Source organism: Pagrus pagrus (assembly GCF_965226575.1).
Source record: "Pagrus pagrus genome assembly, chromosome: 11".
Classification (NCBI taxonomy): Eukaryota; Metazoa; Chordata; class Actinopteri; order Spariformes; family Sparidae; genus Pagrus; species Pagrus pagrus.
The window spans coordinates 8,409,747-8,426,245 of record NC_140195.1 but is presented as its reverse complement, the minus strand read 5'-3'; the positions used below and the strand labels follow the sequence as shown (position 1 = coordinate 8,426,245).

Below are 16,499 nucleotides of genomic sequence, written 5' to 3'. Positions count from 1 at the left end.
CCCTGCCTCCCATCTCAATCTTCATCCTGCCTCGTCTTGTCCTCCCCGCATCTGTTCCTCTCCGTCGCTCTCCCCTTGCTCATGTCTCGATGAAAGACTTCCCTCTGTGTCTGTCCTTGCGTGTCCTTTAACTCAGTCAGAGCGAGAAGACACGTTGTGCCTTTTAATCAGAAACCACAGACGACCAAAATGCACCATAAACCAAATTAAAACACCAGCTTTTTAGTAGTTATGTCTCAAAATGTGTACCTGCTTCATTCGTTTTGAAGCTGGGGTTGTGATCCTACCCCCTCCCTCCAGATCCACCAACCTCTTATGCCAGCAGGGAGATGTGTTAGCAGGTAGTTTGCTATGTTCAACATGCTCTTTTAGCTTTTTTAGTCTGATTAGTCCAATAAATACGTAAATAAACAGCTCTGCTAAATGCCACGATCATGTAAACACAAGCAAAATAGCCGTCACGAACGTACCTCAGTCTGAATAAGCTACTTTGTGCGGCAGTTACTCCTTACTGCTCTAGGTGTTAGCTTTGTGCTAACTGGGTTAGCTTGTCTCTTGTGCTACTTGGTTAGCGGCTGACAAAAGTCTGCCGCTGCTGCTGCTGCTCACTCGTTCTTTGGCTCAGGTGCTGTGTGCTTTGTGCTACTTGGCTAGCAACTGAACGCTAACTGCTGCCGGTGCTCACTCGCTCTTTGGCTCGGGAGCTGTGTGCTTAGCGCTAATTAGCTAGCTGCTGAACAGCAGGCTCTGCAAAGGGCAGAGTGTGTGCAGGCAGGCAGGTATGTATGCAGACAGACAGGTGGCCTGTCCAATCATTACATATGAGACGACTGAGACAGTCGTATGGGCTTATTAGAGGCCTGCAACAGCCACCGATGCTGAATTTTTTTATATGTCAGAGCATTTGATTTATTGATTGCTGTCTGGATTTTAAGAGATTTTCCACGAATGTAACAAAAATTGCGTGCATAACTTACCAACCCTATAGCTTTAAATGCAGCCGCAGTAGATTTACTTACATAACGAGCAAAACACATCACACAGTTATGTTATGTGCTGCAACTTTGTCTTTGCCTTGCTGTTGCCAAACAGGCAGAGCACAGTGCGCTTGGTCGTGTGCTGGAGCAAAGTTAGTTCATCTCTTTGAAATCTTCTTATAGTAACAAGCTTACACGTTTGTTGTGGTTCCCATTCAGTGCTTTAAAAGGCTTGTCAACAGTGGACCTTCTGACTGTGTCAGGTACATTCATCTCAACTGGATCAGGGGTTCTCTTTAACTCTCTTAAAAGCAGTCATGTTTGTCGGCAACCTGCAGTATTTAGTTGTGTGTTGCTGCGGTGAGCTCACTCTCAGCAGGGCATTTGCGATTAAATTGATTTTAGGAAACTTCAAACCTAAAATGAGTCAATACTCTGTCAGAACTCTAATGCATGAACAAACTAAGCTACCCCGTCAGTGATTCATATCATCATTATGGCGTCATATCTACAACACATTCCTCTCTCCACTCTTTGTCTTCTGGTCTCACTCGTCCTATCCGCTTCTTTGCTCTTCTTCCGAGCTCGCACCCTCCCCCTCTAAAGCTATTCAAGTGGCACACTGCAGGATTATCCCTCAGCCTCTGAGACACGCTGGTTTGGTCAGACTTATCGCCGTCTCTGGGTTCACTTTGACCACAGAGGTGAAAGCTGCAAAAATAAAACCTGCAACACAATTTCGACCATCTAAAGTACCAACTGTAAAGGATACATCATACATCCACAGGGAGTTTCTAAGGAGTTGTGTTTGATATCAAATTTCGGAATTGTTTTTTTTTTTTTGTACTTTTTTCAAAGATGGAGCCATCCGTGGTAAGTGAACATGCAGCGGAGTGTTTAGCTACTGTCAAATGTGCAAAAGTTTGAATTGTAGTGTTTTGTCAACTTAAGACAGCCGTACCGCCTCTGCTATCACAACACGCTCCTAAAAGACTTTAAAATACAAAAGGGATTGCTTTGACAGCAGCAAGTGTTCTGGTCAGTGAGTGGGTTGGTAACAGTTTCAAACTGAAAGATACATCCAAATGGATAAATGTGTCGTGTACAGACCGGCTGTTATTTTGATATTTTCACTGATAAAATGAGGGCAACATTTTATGTGTTTCTTTGCGTTATATGCAGCCCTAATTCATCATTCTCTCCCATTTCTATCACATTTGATTAGCTAAAACCTGAGTTGTGTAAACAGTACGCCGTCTTTACTATGGCTTTGCCACCACTTAATACACTGGGGAATAGGAGGTGTGTTCACTAAGGTGGATTGACCTCAATAACTAAGCTCATGCTCATACCGTCCTCCTATGGACGTCAGTACCACTATCTTTTTTATATTTTCGACATTTTGAGCAATTGAAAGCTTCTTCAGCTCTTCCGCCGTCTTGTTATCTTCGTAAACATGCACTTAGAGTTATCCATGCTCGTGTCAATTTAGGGTCAATGTGCACCACTATCGTGGAATTATCGTATTAATCCAAAGTGTGAGTTTTGGTTCAACTAAGCTTCTGGACACATTTGGTTTTGTTATGAGCAGGGATTCTGGCATTGTGCTGCAGCTTAACTGGCTTTGATGTCACTAGGTGTGGTAATCACGTATTCAGAAGCTAATTGGAGGATTCGGCTGATGGACAGAAAGATGGACCAGGGGTGCTTGTTTGCTGCTGAGATTAAGACATGCTACTTTAGGGCTGCTTAGCTGCATGGGGCCTTCTTGCATCACAGGGTTGAGTTTTTATGTCATATGGCTTTCAGGTTTTTTTTTCTCTTTAACTAAATAAAAACACTTTTTGATATCTATTTCTTGGGTATGAATTTTGAGCCCGTCATATTCGAAGCATCTGCTGTTTTTATGATCGTATCTTTATTTACTGAGACGAATCAGACTAATCTCATCAAGTGTAAACAGTGTTGTCATCAAAATACCATAGCATAATATTTTCTTTGTGGAAATTTTCATATTCAGAAATGCATGTAGAAAGGTACTCAAAAAAGAAGTGTGAGACAATTTGCTTAAAGGAAAAATTCACTAAAAAATGAAAATGTTATAATAATGTACTCATGCCCATGCTGAATGGAAGGCGGGTGATGTTTCGTAGTCCACAAAACACTTCTGGAGCTTCACAGCAAAACAGCCCTGCAGCTTTCTCTCGAGCTCGTGTTCCCACTTCAGACAGGAGGCGAGCTAACGCTTTTAGCTTTGAAGCTACAGTAAAGATTTCGGCTTTAAAACGGGTGTATATAACATTTTTTTTAATAAATTATATATGTATATATAGTCCCCATCTACTTCAGTTGTTTAGGAGAATGCGGCAACAGTTTTTTGCTGTGAAGCTCCAGAAATGTTTTGTTCTCTATGTACTCACCCTCATTAATATGACTTTCCATTGGCATGGGGGTAATATACCCTTAAGTTTTTGTACGGATTAAACAAACTAAATATAACGTATGTTAATTGGTTGCCAGGGTCAGGCTAGCTGTTTCCCCCCGTTTCCAGTCTTTGTGCTAAGATAAGCTAACCGGCTGCTGGCTGTACATCAGAGTAATATCTACATCCTGATGTCATTTTCATTTACATATTACATAAGTGCTAGTTTCGATAGATTTTGTTTGCCCTCTGGACAGGGGAAAGAGTGGTTAAGTCAAAAACAATACAAAAAAAACATTATTAGCGAGTGTTGTAATTGAATGTCTCTTCGTGTCATTAATTGATTCCAGGTAAAGGTTATTGAATGTGCTGGGCAGGTTGTGAGGGTAGCTAACATGCCTCCTTGTTGCTGTGTGGATTGGCAGAAAGAAAGGGGTTACTGAGGGTGTGTCCCAACTGATGTGGAGTCATACACTCTGTGGAAGGAGCTGCAGATGGCACAAGATGGCTGGAGCTGTTGGGTCTTAAATCAAGCATGTCAAACAAGTGATTATGGTAGATAAACTGATAACATTATAGAAAGCATTCATGTATACTCTGGCTGCGCTGTTGCTGGACACTATCAGTCAACTTTTGGATGAGCAAAACCTCCGGTATTCCTCCTTCAGTAAAAAGTTTTTTACATATATATCTATAAGTAGAAACAGTTTCCCATAGTATCAAACCCTGGAGATATTTAGAAGAGTAGAGTGCCCAGAAAACATTGCTTTTATTCTTTTACTCACGAAGCCCTGGAGCCCTCCTCTCAGAAAGAACAGACGAATTACCAGCAAAACACTTTGCTGCTGATCCCAGTGCGCGTGAAAGGCTCAAGTTGTCTCTGATTCAGACACTGACAGTAAAATTGCGAAATCCTTAGTATTTTGTGTTGTGCTTTCTTGAAAGAGCAAGTCTGAATGCCTCGGCTGTAAAGGGCCCCACAGGCCGCTGTGAAGGCTTGTGGCAGTCACCAAGGCCTTTGATAAAATACAGCTTGGCTAAATCAGCCAATGTTCTGTGGAAACACTGACCGAGCAGGAATAGATTGCCTGTTCTGCAGCTGAAACCAGAACCAATAACACAGGGTGCAAGTGTTGAGTAGACCCCTGTGAAAACAGAGCGTGTGGCAGGAGCTGATACTAAAAATACTTTCCCATCATAAGCTGACCTTGTAGTTTCAGGCATCTTATTTTTCTCACAAGGACGATTATATACTGTGTTATACTGTGTATAGGGAAAGTGAGGTCAGGCTAGTTCAGATTGAGCTTAATGCAGCAAGTCATTTTTCATGAGTCATTCCAGGGATGAGGGATGTTGCAGGAATTAGTTTGCACTTGACTGCAGAAGGAAGTTGAAGGATGAAACACGGAGGGCGCCGCTAATATTTAAACAAAATCTTCCTTCCAGCAGAGTGCAGACTCAGCTTATAATCTAAAATGGCCACGAGTCATCCTTCATCTGCACTGACCTCTATCAGGCACGCTTAACTAACACTTAATTTAAACTGTGCATGCTAGGAATCAATCAATTACTACACTGTGCTCTTCATAACATTTTTCAAAACTCTTCGTCGTTTTAATTAAAAGCTATGATAGAGTATTGCACTGTTGGACCATGTGCAGAAATGGATAAGAACCACAATCAGCTGCATTTCATTGTTAAGACCAAGAAAGCATGTCAGAGCAGGAACATTAGCAACAGAGCCTTGTTATTATTAGGCACATGCGATATATTGTACTGTCATGGTGGTTGTTGCAGTGCAATGAAGAGCTCACTGTCAAGGAGAAGCCATTAATCATGTGAGCAAAATGGATTAGGCTTCAAACAGAGTTCAATACCAATAAAGCGCCTCGCAGTCTCCTCTGTTTTAACCGTGGTGGTAAGATATCGACCAGACGTCAAACAAATAAATAAAAATCACCCTAAACTCCCGAGGAAATCCAGCAGGAAGTGTATTCTGTACAGCTCACGAAGTAATAGGTGATTAAACCACATCGTTAAAGCGCTCTTTAGGTTTAAAAATAGGTGTGTTGATCTCGTCTCAGTGTAATTGTTTCCTTCTATTTTAGAGTTGCAATTACACAATGTTTTTTTTTAGTTTTAACTTAAATCAGAAAACAAATTTAAAGGAATATACGTTTTTTGTTACACTTCACAAAAAGGTACACAAAAGTATGAGTAGTTCGGAAAAAGGGAGTAAGGAATGAATCGGGAACAATTTGATAACTAATGAATAGTTTATGAGTAATTACTGAATAACTGATTAGAGAACTATATAGTAGATAATGATGAGTTACTAGAGACGGGGAGATACTATATTAATGAATCATTAGGTAATGATTAGTTTGTAAATATCTGAGTCGACACACTTTCATCACGAGTTGTTCCTGATTAACTATGAACCAGTCGCTGAGCGGCACCAACTAGTAACTACTCATTAATTACTAATTACTTAATCATTAGTTACTCAAGTTAAGTGATACATCATCTTCGTACTCAGTTATTGTGTTTCACTTTAATTGAAGGTGATCAAAAAGAGTAACTAATGATTAAGTAATTAGTAATTCATTCATTATTAATCAGGAACAACTCATTAAGAAAGCCAATGTGTGGATTCACAGATATTTATGGACTAATCATTACCAACTGATTCCTTAACACAGTATCTCCCAGTCTTTCTAATAACTCATCATTATCTACTGTATAGTCTCCAAATCAGTTACCCAGGAACAACCCTTCGTTCATTCCTCACTCGTTCCTAATTAATTTCTCACAATTTCGTGTTACGAAAGTGTTACCAATCTTTTTTAATTTCTATTCCTTCTTTTTTTGTGATTGGTGCGAAACAACAAAACATGAATTAAAGATTTCACGGGTATGACAAAGATAGACAGTGATACCATATACAAGGACAAGGATGACATTTAAAACTTGTTATGTACACTACAAAATGAAAAAAACAAACAGACTGGACAGAAAAACAGAAACAAAAGCAAACTAGAAAGGCACTCAGTAAAGCGAATGCCGTCTGAGGCCCCAACAGTCTTCTTTAATTCAATCACGCCTAATCCAATATCAAATAAAACATATTTAAATCCATTAGATCCATTTTTTTTTGTCAGGATCAGCATGAAATTGCACTCACTCATAGATACTAGCCACCTAAATATGTCTGATTTCTGTCCATATCTGTCAAAAAACACCCTATCTTGCAACATATCGAAGAATGTCAGAACAATTCCTGCATCCGTCCATTTATCCAGATCTTCACCAAAAATTAATGGGGTCTATTCTGAGCTGAGACGCATCTTCCATCCAAGTTTGGAAATCTGCTTGGTAGTGTATTCCTGCTGACAAACCAGCAAACAAATAAACATACCAACAAACGGACACAGGTGAAAACATAGCCTCCTTGGCGGAGATGATACATGTATAATGATAATGGTAATATGGTGGCTGTAGTGATAATAATGATGGCATTTACACATTGACACAAAAGTCACATTCATGGCTGCTATTCACGCTGTGTTATGTGTACTATGTGTGTGTGTTGTGCGACTATCTCTCTGATGTAATGTGTCAAAATAATGAGTAGTCGCACTGTGAAAGGATTCAGGGTCAGAGCTGTGTGATGGCAGCGGTGCTCTTCTCTCTCTGGTGTCTTTTCTAGGACACGCCAATATAAGATGCCCCCTTTCATCCCTGAGGGCACGGGCGCTGTATGCATGGCGAACTGGACTATTTTTATCTCATTATTATAAACGTCTCGAACAGAAACGCTCACGTTGGAAGAGTTTCCTCCAGTTGCCGGGGAAAACTGCTACATTGCTTGCTCTTAAGTGTTGACTAGCTTCTAATGTCTGCTCATGCGCTCCAGTGCACTGCTTCTTGTCTGTATGTGTTCAATGTGATGTTACTGTCTCACGGTGTTGTCGTTCTCTTTGTTTCTTTCAGTGCATGAGGAACCCAGCTCTGCTGCAGAGGACAGGTTTAGTCATTAGAGTACTTTGCCACATCCAGGAAAATGTCTGGCTCCTACGATGAATGTGCAGGTGCTGACGACACCATGGACAGCTTCTGGGAGGTACAGACACACCGTCCGTCTGTTCTGATTCAGCATGCTCCCCCAAGCCCTTAGGCTCCCTTTGCCTCGTATCGATCAGGTTTCTGGAGCCCAGCAGAGTCCCCACTGAAACCATGAAAATGAGATTAGTGTCACTGAGTTTTTACAGGAAAATCAATGCGAGGAGTTGTCGCGACGCTGTTTGATAACCACTGAGCTTCGTGGCAGAGGGTCCTGCTGTTATCTACATTTCATGCATTAATACATGAAGAGAAAATACAATTAAGCACGTTTTCAATTAATAGTTCAGGAAATACATTTATTTGATTTCTTGCCAAGAGTTAGATAAGAAAACTGTCTCAAGTCAGCCTTGTTTTTACCTTTAAGGCTAGGCTACGCTAACCAGCTGCTGGCTGTAGCTTCATATATGATTGACAGATATAGGAGTGGCATCAATCTTCTCATCCTGCTACCAGCAAGGAAGTGAATAAGCATGTTTTTCCCCAAAATGTGGAACTATTCCTTTAAATCAAAAGCTTCTGAAAGGTGACCTGATTAGAGAGTCTTCCACCTCATTAAGAAGAAGAGCAGCTAAAAATATTTTATGTAAATGGAGAAGTTGCACTTTCTGTATTACTGGTCACAGTGCTAAAAATACAGATTGAGATTTAATGAAATACACACATGTAATACTGTAATACTGTAATACACGCATGCATGACACAACACAGCTTTAAAAAAGGAAGTGTTTTTATCGTCTTTGCGTTAATCAGATTTTCTCATCTCTCCTTGTGAAGATGCACAAGCACCTTCCATCGCCTGTCAGATCAAAACAATTATACTTGTAGTAAGTCAGAAGTATGAGCTTCGACTTGGGCTCGTTCATATTTAAAGCATTTGTAATAGCCTGTATTTTTCCCAGGCAGACAAGAAGACAGGCCATAAAAACATGTCAATTGTAAATGAGAAGGAGTACTTTAACTTAAACTATTTAGACACTTCATCTACATGGATGAATGAGATCAGCGATGCCGGAAAGGACAATTATCGTGCGTGAGTCATAACTATGAGAACAAATTGGCATAAATGTGTAATTATACACAACGCGCATTTGAAGGAGACATATTCTCATTTCAGGTTGACAATAATATTATTTTGGGTTACTGCTAGAGTGTGTTTACATGCTTGAGTGCTCAAAAAAACAGGCATTTCAGGCACTTCAAGTGCAGTGTTTTCTGTGGGAAAAAGGAGCTCCTGTAGGTGTGAACTTTGGCCTTTTTAACTTTTAACATCTTTAACATGCAAAGAAGCAAAGAAGGTCTCCTTCAAAATGAATCGGTTGGTTTACTTGTGTATTCAAAACATCTGTCTGTTCTGACAACTGTTCAAAACAGTGTCACAAAACAAACTTTGTGAGAAAATTTCCAACTTCAAGTGGCTTCAAACGAGTGTTGAGCGGTGGGAGTAGAAGGACAACTGAGCTTGCAAATCAAGTATCCCATCATTAGCTACACCGGGCTTGATTAGATAAAAAGAGGTCGCATGAGATATATTTTGATAAATGTTTGCTATCCTGCTCATGTCACAATATGGTCGTACATTATGGCATTTTTGGCATTATTGATCGTACATACAATACGATACGATACGATACGATATGATACGATACAACATGACACAACACAACTTTATTGTCAGTTTGCAGCCAGTTCTGCTCAAAAAGTTCACACACAAATCAGCCATACAGCTACACGTATGGCACATATTCATAAATGCTCATCAAACAGTCTTTACCACAAAACACAGCACATACTATCCTCAGATCCAGATCTTATTTAGCAGCACGCTGATTTTGATTGAGCAACAGGACAGACTGATTGTGATCAGCCTGTTGCGTTCAAATTGAGGGACTCCGAATCACCTATTGGAGGGCAGAAGTGGGTATTCTCTGTTTAGACCATGCGAGGAGTCAGAAGAGATACTGTTGCTCTTGTAAATCGTACAGAGGGCAAAATTAGCATGCAAAGACGATAATTATGGTACATTTGGCAACATAGAATGAGATGGTTTCATCACAAATAAAAGAGAATGTTGCATTTTCTCTGTCACTATTGTAAATCGCATTTGTTTTAAACTGTGTCATCACTGGACACATCGTACACAAGTTCTACCCATCCTCACTTGTGCTGAGATGCAGTCTCTGTGTGTATGTGTGTGAATGTGTGTGCGCACACTAAATTGGCGTTAATGAATTCCCACAGTACAGAGTCTTCTTTGTATCATGCCTCTTAGCCGCAGAGAGGCGGACAAAGAGCTCCAGTCATCAGCCGCTCTGAGGCCGCCTTTCACCACATGCACCTGCCTATAGCATCTGTACGCCAGCAACCCAGCTCTGCTCGGCTCATGGTCTATAAATGCAGAGAAAAACACTTAAACGTTCACGTTTTGTCAGCAGAAACACTGATGAGCAAAATCAGACGATGAAATAATCCCCACACTGTCGAATTACATCGCAAACGCAAGAGCTTGTGTGTGTTTTCACATGTAAACCAGTCCACCTGCGTGTTGTTGTTGGTGTGACTTGGCACGCTGTCACACAGGCCAAAACTCACAGCGTCACACACCTGTCTCACTGCCTCCCTGCAGCTCTCTCATCTCCAACACTAACCACACATGCATGCTCCTGTCAGGACCAATCACGGCGCAGCTCTGCAGCCAGAGAATGCAGCACATAGGCTCTCCATGAGTCGTGTGTCTGTGTGATGATGTTTACTGCATGACTGTATGTATTTACAGCTTACACACACACACACACACACACACACAGTCGGTGGTTTCTATGTATTTCTGTCTCTACGTCGTCATCTATCCCTGAGAATCTGTCTGCCTGCATTACACCACTCAAGAGGATTAAAGCCGTCACACACACACACACACACACACACAAACACAAGCCCATGTCATTGCATAACTACACATGCACAGGCACGAGCAACCTCCCCCCATCACTACCCTTCTTCCTTCATCATGCACCATGAGCTCACGCCCCCTGCAGGCACTAAAGAGGCAGAGACATGCAGCCTGGTACGGCTTTTTTTAAGGCGGTCTCACTTAAGGTGGCGCCGGTCTAAAAGGAAATTATCATGAATACTGTTGTGTTTGACAGAGTGGAATAGCAAAAAAATGTAGCTTTAATGAGAAAAATGAATGTGTCTGAAGCTGTTTACTGCTTGGATTGGAGCTGTGCATTAATAATTTTGCATATTTTATGATGAAATTAAGTGAACATACTGTATCTTAGATGGATTAGATCGTGTTAGACCTGAAAAACAAACGCCGAAAAGACGCACTTTGGCATCAAGGATTCATCAACTCCCTGATAAAGGCAGTAAAGGCAATTTAACAGTTTAAAGAGAGTGCTTTTTGTGTTTTCTTGTAGTTTAGCTCAACGTTTATTGTTTATTCTATTGATTATAATAATGTTTTTTTTTAGATCCATTCCCCACACCTGCCTATACATCCACACACCGAGGACAGGAAACCGCTCGATAGTGTGATAATGCTATTAGCTCGTTATCTTACAGCAAAATCGAACCTTTCACTAGAATTAGCATTCAACTAAAAAGAACCATAATAATAAACTATAATTAGGTTGTAAACTGAAAATTGTTTGTAATTTTGTTTCATTTGACTCCCACAAACATTTAGAGCTGAACCTCATTAAAGCATCCTGATACTTACATGAAGTTGGCCTATAAAAATGTATTCTTTCACTTTATTTTTACAGAAAATAACAAATTATAGTGATCATGTTCTTTATGTAAACTATAAAAAACGTCTATTGTCTCTCTGTTCTCAGGTGGGGAACTACAAACGTGCTGTCAAGAGATTTGACGATGGCCATCGGCTCTGCAATGACCTTATGGGCTGCCTGCAGGAACGTGCCAAGATAGAAAAAGCTTATGGTGATCAGCTAACTGGATGGTCCAAGAGATGGAGGCAGCTCATTGAGAAAGGTCAGCATTTGGGATCGGGTCAATCAGCTAATAAAGCTCAACAAATGAATGTTCTTTACACAGTCTTTCAGTTTGCCTCGGCTCAGTTTACACAGTTTGATGTTTACCTCCTGTTAATATTTGCTTCCCCAGGCCCACAGTACGGCTCCGTGGAGAGAGCCTGGTTGGCCGTGATGACCGAGGCAGAGAAGGTGAGTGAGCTGCACCAAGACGTGAAGAACAACCTGACGAACGAGGACGTAGAGAAAGTGAAGAACTGGCAGAAGGAAGCCTATCACAAGCAAATGATCGGAGGCTTCAAAGAGGCCAAGGAGGCCGAGGAAGGCTTCAAGAAGGCTCAGAAACCCTGGGCCAAGAAGCTCAAGGAGGTGAGGGGAAATTTATTTTTACCATCGTCTTTATCCTCCATGTGACAGAATGAGTTATATTCACTTCATGAATCTAAGACATAAATAAGAGTTTTAGTAAAGTGAAAGACAGGGAGGAAAAAAATACCAGGCCTTCAAATACGTTTTTTTTAACCTATTTTGATATCGGCTGTATTTTTTCCAATAAAAACAATGTGTCAAATGTCAATTTGAAAACAATGGGACATTGTGAAAGTATCACCCAGATGTACAGCTCCCCTTTAAAGATGTCTATAGTGATTTTCACCTCATTGTTTTGCCATCAGCTCGTACACTGTCCTGTCTTTGTTTCACTCTCACTGCTCTAAAAAAGCTTTTTAGACAGCAGACAGACACATAGACTAGCTGGTAAACATAATGGAGCGTTTAACAGCTAAGGATCCAGATATTTGGCCGGTTGGTGGTGACAAACACAGTGACAAGGTGGCACAAACATATTTAATGTTTCATGTTTAATGTATCTTTACAAGGCTTTTAGAAATTTGCTATTTTTTGCCTGCAGTCGGCTGGCACTTAGAATAATTAATTTGTCTGAGACTTCTTAATGAAGAAAGTAGTATCATCCACACGTTATAAAACACAAAACAAAGCCCTACAATACCCCCAACCACATCAAAATAATTCACAAATGTGTGCAAGTTTGCCGTAAGGGTATCCAATGTTATGTCAGTCAGGAGAAGGTGTGAAGATCTGTTGATGCTTTGACTTCTGTTGGAAGTGTGTTTCATTTTTGTATCAAGGTTTTCATTTCCAAAGTGACATGTTTGATGTTTGAATCTGAAGAACAAGATTTGTAGGCCAGGGCATCTCTGCAGCGCTACAGTATTTCATTTTAATGCTGTTCTGTCACGTTTTATCTTTATTTAAACAAAATTGGAGCTTCTGCGATTTGAATATGCTGGATGTTTGAATAACCAAGGTGGCGTTTGGTCAGTTTTGTTTCCACTGCTCCCTAGAAGACAAAAAAAATCTGTTACTGCAGGTTTGAGTTTCTGAATTTGAACAAATCTCTGCACAGTCCCAATGATTTCTTCCCGAGGCCAACCCTGGAAATTCTCCATGACACTGTCTATGGCTGCCCCCGTGGTGGTGTAACTGGCACATTTCCTGATGCAAAACTTTATTTTTGTGTGATATTTCAGACAAAAACTCTATGAGGCAACAGAGTTAGTCACTCATTAATTGTCAGATGGAGCAAGCTTTGATTTCCAGCTTAGGGAGAAACTCTGTGGACAGTGAGAGTACTTAGACCCAACCCACATTTTTACATTTCTTTGTGTGGCAACATTACATTTCTTTAGATTAAAATTTCCATTTTCTGTTGTGACAATGCTGTGCTTATGGTCTGGTTAGGTTTACACACAAAAACCTCTAACCTTGGTATGAATACAATAATACAAACATGGCGGGAGATGTCCCCGCTTCTTGTCACAAATACCCAGAACACAACTGGAAATTGTCCCGAGGTCTCCATAAAAATATCCAGTGGTATATGATATTATAAATGTACTGATTACATTTAAATAGAGCATCCTGCATATGTTTCTTTAATCAAATCAGATCATGAGATACTGACAATGTCTGCGTTTTGGACATACAGATGGAGGCAGCTAAGAAATCGTACCACATGGCCTGCAAGGAGGAGAAGCTGGCTGCAGCCCGAGAGGCCAACGGCAAGACTGAGGCGTCTGTCACGCCAGACCAGCAGAAGAAACTCCACGAGAAAGTGGACAAATGCAAACAGGATATGCAGAAGGTGAGAAGAAGAGATACGAGTCTTTTTTCTCTGGTTAGTTTGAGGCAAGTTAAAAACAAAGTATCCTAAAACCCTTTAGAGATGAGTTATGGTGCAAGCTTAAAGAGCTATTAAAGCTAATTTAAGTAGTCTGGGGGAATACATTGGGATCAGTTAAATAACAGAATTACACGTAACAAATACGAATAAGCCAGCTATTAAAATAGAGATAATAATTAAACCATGCTGGTACTTTCTGGCATTTTTGGACGTTTTGTGTGTTTTCTGTCTCAGGCTAAAGAAAAGTACGAGAAGTCTCTGGAGGAGCTGAATAAGTGCACCCCGCAGTACATGGAGAGCATGGAGCAGGTGTTTGACCAGTGCCAGCAGCATGAAGTCAAGAGGCTGACCTTCCTTAAGGAGGCCTTGCTGGACATCAAACGCCATCTTAACCTCACTGAGAACCAAAGGTGAGCCGGGCCGAATGAGGCGGTTTTATTTACGTTTCGCAGGGCTGACGGTTTAGGATCGCTGACTGTGTTTTCACTGATATGTGATTTAGTAAAGTGCTGTGTGAGAGGTGAAACAGAGCCAGAAATCTGATTCTATGCAAGTATTGATCCCATTTTGGTCGACTGAATACTCCTCAGTTTTACCACCGTCTCTTCTAACCCGCTCTTGAGCACGACTGCATACTGTACCTTTACTTTTAATGAGAAATAATCACATTTCAAACAGATTTGCCGCGCATTAGTTTGTTTTGTTGTGTCACATTCGGTACAGTTCACTTCAAATTGATTAGGCTCAACACACTTCTCGACCAGGCATGCATTTCTCATTAGCGTTGAGACTCACGGCACTAATTAATTGATGATTCAGTCAATGACGTTTCTGCCAAAGTGAATTTTGTTCAGAGGGAATGCCTGTCATTCATTTGCTGGGCTGTTTTTAACCTGCACGTAACGATAAAAGGAGACGATGCCCTTTCCTCCTCAACCTTCAAATAACTCTCATATACCTAACCACACATAATGCCTGTATATTTTTATAACAGTGAGCTTCTCTGCTGATTGCCAGATTCCACTTATGACAGGACAAATTCAGCGTATTATTAGACGCTGCCTGTGAATGAATACTATTTTGTACAACTAGAATGAGTCATATAAATTCCAACTGAAAAGAAAAAGCTCAAATCAAAACATTAGGAACCGTCTCGTTTATTCAGCTTCACGAGCCGAGGTCATTATCATGCAAACCCAAAAAAGAAAATGTTACTACAGCGTGTGCTCATTTTCTGGATTCACGGTGATTGCGATTACCTCAGTTTCTCTCCTTGAATGCATCAATCTGTTTTTCCACATCCCCATGTGTCTGTCACCTTTCCTCTAGTGAAAGGCTGTTCAATGTGTTAAATATTCCTTCAGGATCGCAGACTAGCATCCCCTTTACAAAGCATCTTTCCCAAATCAAGTGTTCCAGCTTACTTGAGACTGGGTGTAGAATAAAATCTTACTGCATTAATATGCTAAACACAGTCTGCGCCCTTTATAATCTATGACACATTGCAGAGATTTTGGAAAACTTAAGCAACATAAACAATAATATCCTTTCAAAGGATTATTAGGATAATTTAGGCCAAATACTTCAGCTGTTGAGGGCTTCGGCTTCAGCAGAAAACTCAGGGAGACACTCCAGTCTTGCCATGACCCGATGTTGGATCTCTCTCAGCCCAGATTTGGAACTACATTATGGGTCCCGTCGCCAAGTTGGCAGCACCCCCAGGTCTCTTCTGGCACTTTCATTGTCACTATTTGTTCCATTTTTCCTCTCCTCAGCTACGCCACAATATACAGAGAACTGGAGCGCACGATCCTGGGTGCAAACACACAAGAGGACCTGAAGTGGTTCAGCAACAACCACGGCCCTGGGATGCATATGAACTGGCCTGCGTTTGAGGTACAGCATCAAACCTCTCATCTCTCTTCAATACTTGCATCATATTTGTTTTTAATGTGTTTCTTTTCACTCCAATCGTCCAGGAATACAACCCAGACCAGGCCAGCGCTCCTCCAAAGAAGAAGAAACCAGACGGAGCCCCACCCACTCCGAGCACCGACCATGTGGCTCCACCTGGTGATCGTAGCAGGTTAGCTCAAGAAATCTGTTGTTGACAATCACATCAATCACTCTGTTTCATCCAGAACTTGACTAATATTTCTATTTATTTGTGTTTTGGTCAACAAATCTCACGAAAAGACTAAAACCAACAATGTGTTAGTTCACACTTCCCTTCCCTGTCTGTGGCTCGCACCCCATTCCCACTGGTACCAACCGTATACACACAGCGCATCTTTATTAATGTGCCATGAATGTATGCTTTTACTTTTAGAAAGGAGAAGTAATCTCCTAAAACAGATGGGCACTGTAGTTTTCAGTAATGCTCCTTAAAATGAAGTAAAAAGTCCATTCTTTGGGGACTATTTTCAGCCGTGGAAGCTTACGAGTATTTACAGCAGCAGGTTGTGTATGTGGGATCAATTCAAAATAAACTACAATGCCCTGGTCTTCCAGTGCAACAGTGAGGCTTAATAATGTGTTTTTAATAGTTTTAGACACATATATTGGCAACATGGCTTCCGCTAACAGCATGGCTGCTTTCCAAAGCAAAAAACAACTGCAAGAATCCCAAACTTGAGCCAGAAACCCTGATCTCAGTGCTATGAAAAGCTAAAACACCCAGTTGTATCAATAAGTCGGCAGGTTTTGTTACTAACTGATCTAGTAGACTCGAGTCCCAGTGGTAAGGGGAAAGCATGGTGCATAGGGAACCAGTCTATAGG

General features: G+C 40.9%; 1 protein-coding gene across 3 annotated transcripts in view; it reads left to right on the top strand.

The window, feature by feature from the left end:
• pacsin1a (protein kinase C and casein kinase substrate in neurons 1a) overlaps positions 1 to 16,499 on the top strand; it is a 38,284-nt gene that overhangs the window by 16,082 nt on the left and 5,703 nt on the right. For 2 of the 3 annotated variants that reach the window (XM_084366228.1, XM_084366229.1), the window contains exons 3-9: positions 7,393 to 7,522; positions 11,361 to 11,517; positions 11,650 to 11,885; positions 13,525 to 13,680; positions 13,954 to 14,129; positions 15,495 to 15,615; positions 15,699 to 15,805. In XM_084366228.1, the coding sequence (XP_084222354.1) occupies positions 7,463 to 7,522; positions 11,361 to 11,517; positions 11,650 to 11,885; positions 13,525 to 13,680; positions 13,954 to 14,129; positions 15,495 to 15,615; positions 15,699 to 15,805 (1,013 nt within the window). In that variant the 5' untranslated portion in view covers positions 7,393 to 7,462. Of the gene's footprint in view, positions 1 to 1,620; positions 1,851 to 7,392; positions 7,523 to 11,360; positions 11,518 to 11,649; positions 11,886 to 13,524; positions 13,681 to 13,953; positions 14,130 to 15,494; positions 15,616 to 15,698; positions 15,806 to 16,499 lie in introns of those variants that run through there. The other variant, XM_084366230.1, reaches the window with a different exon arrangement.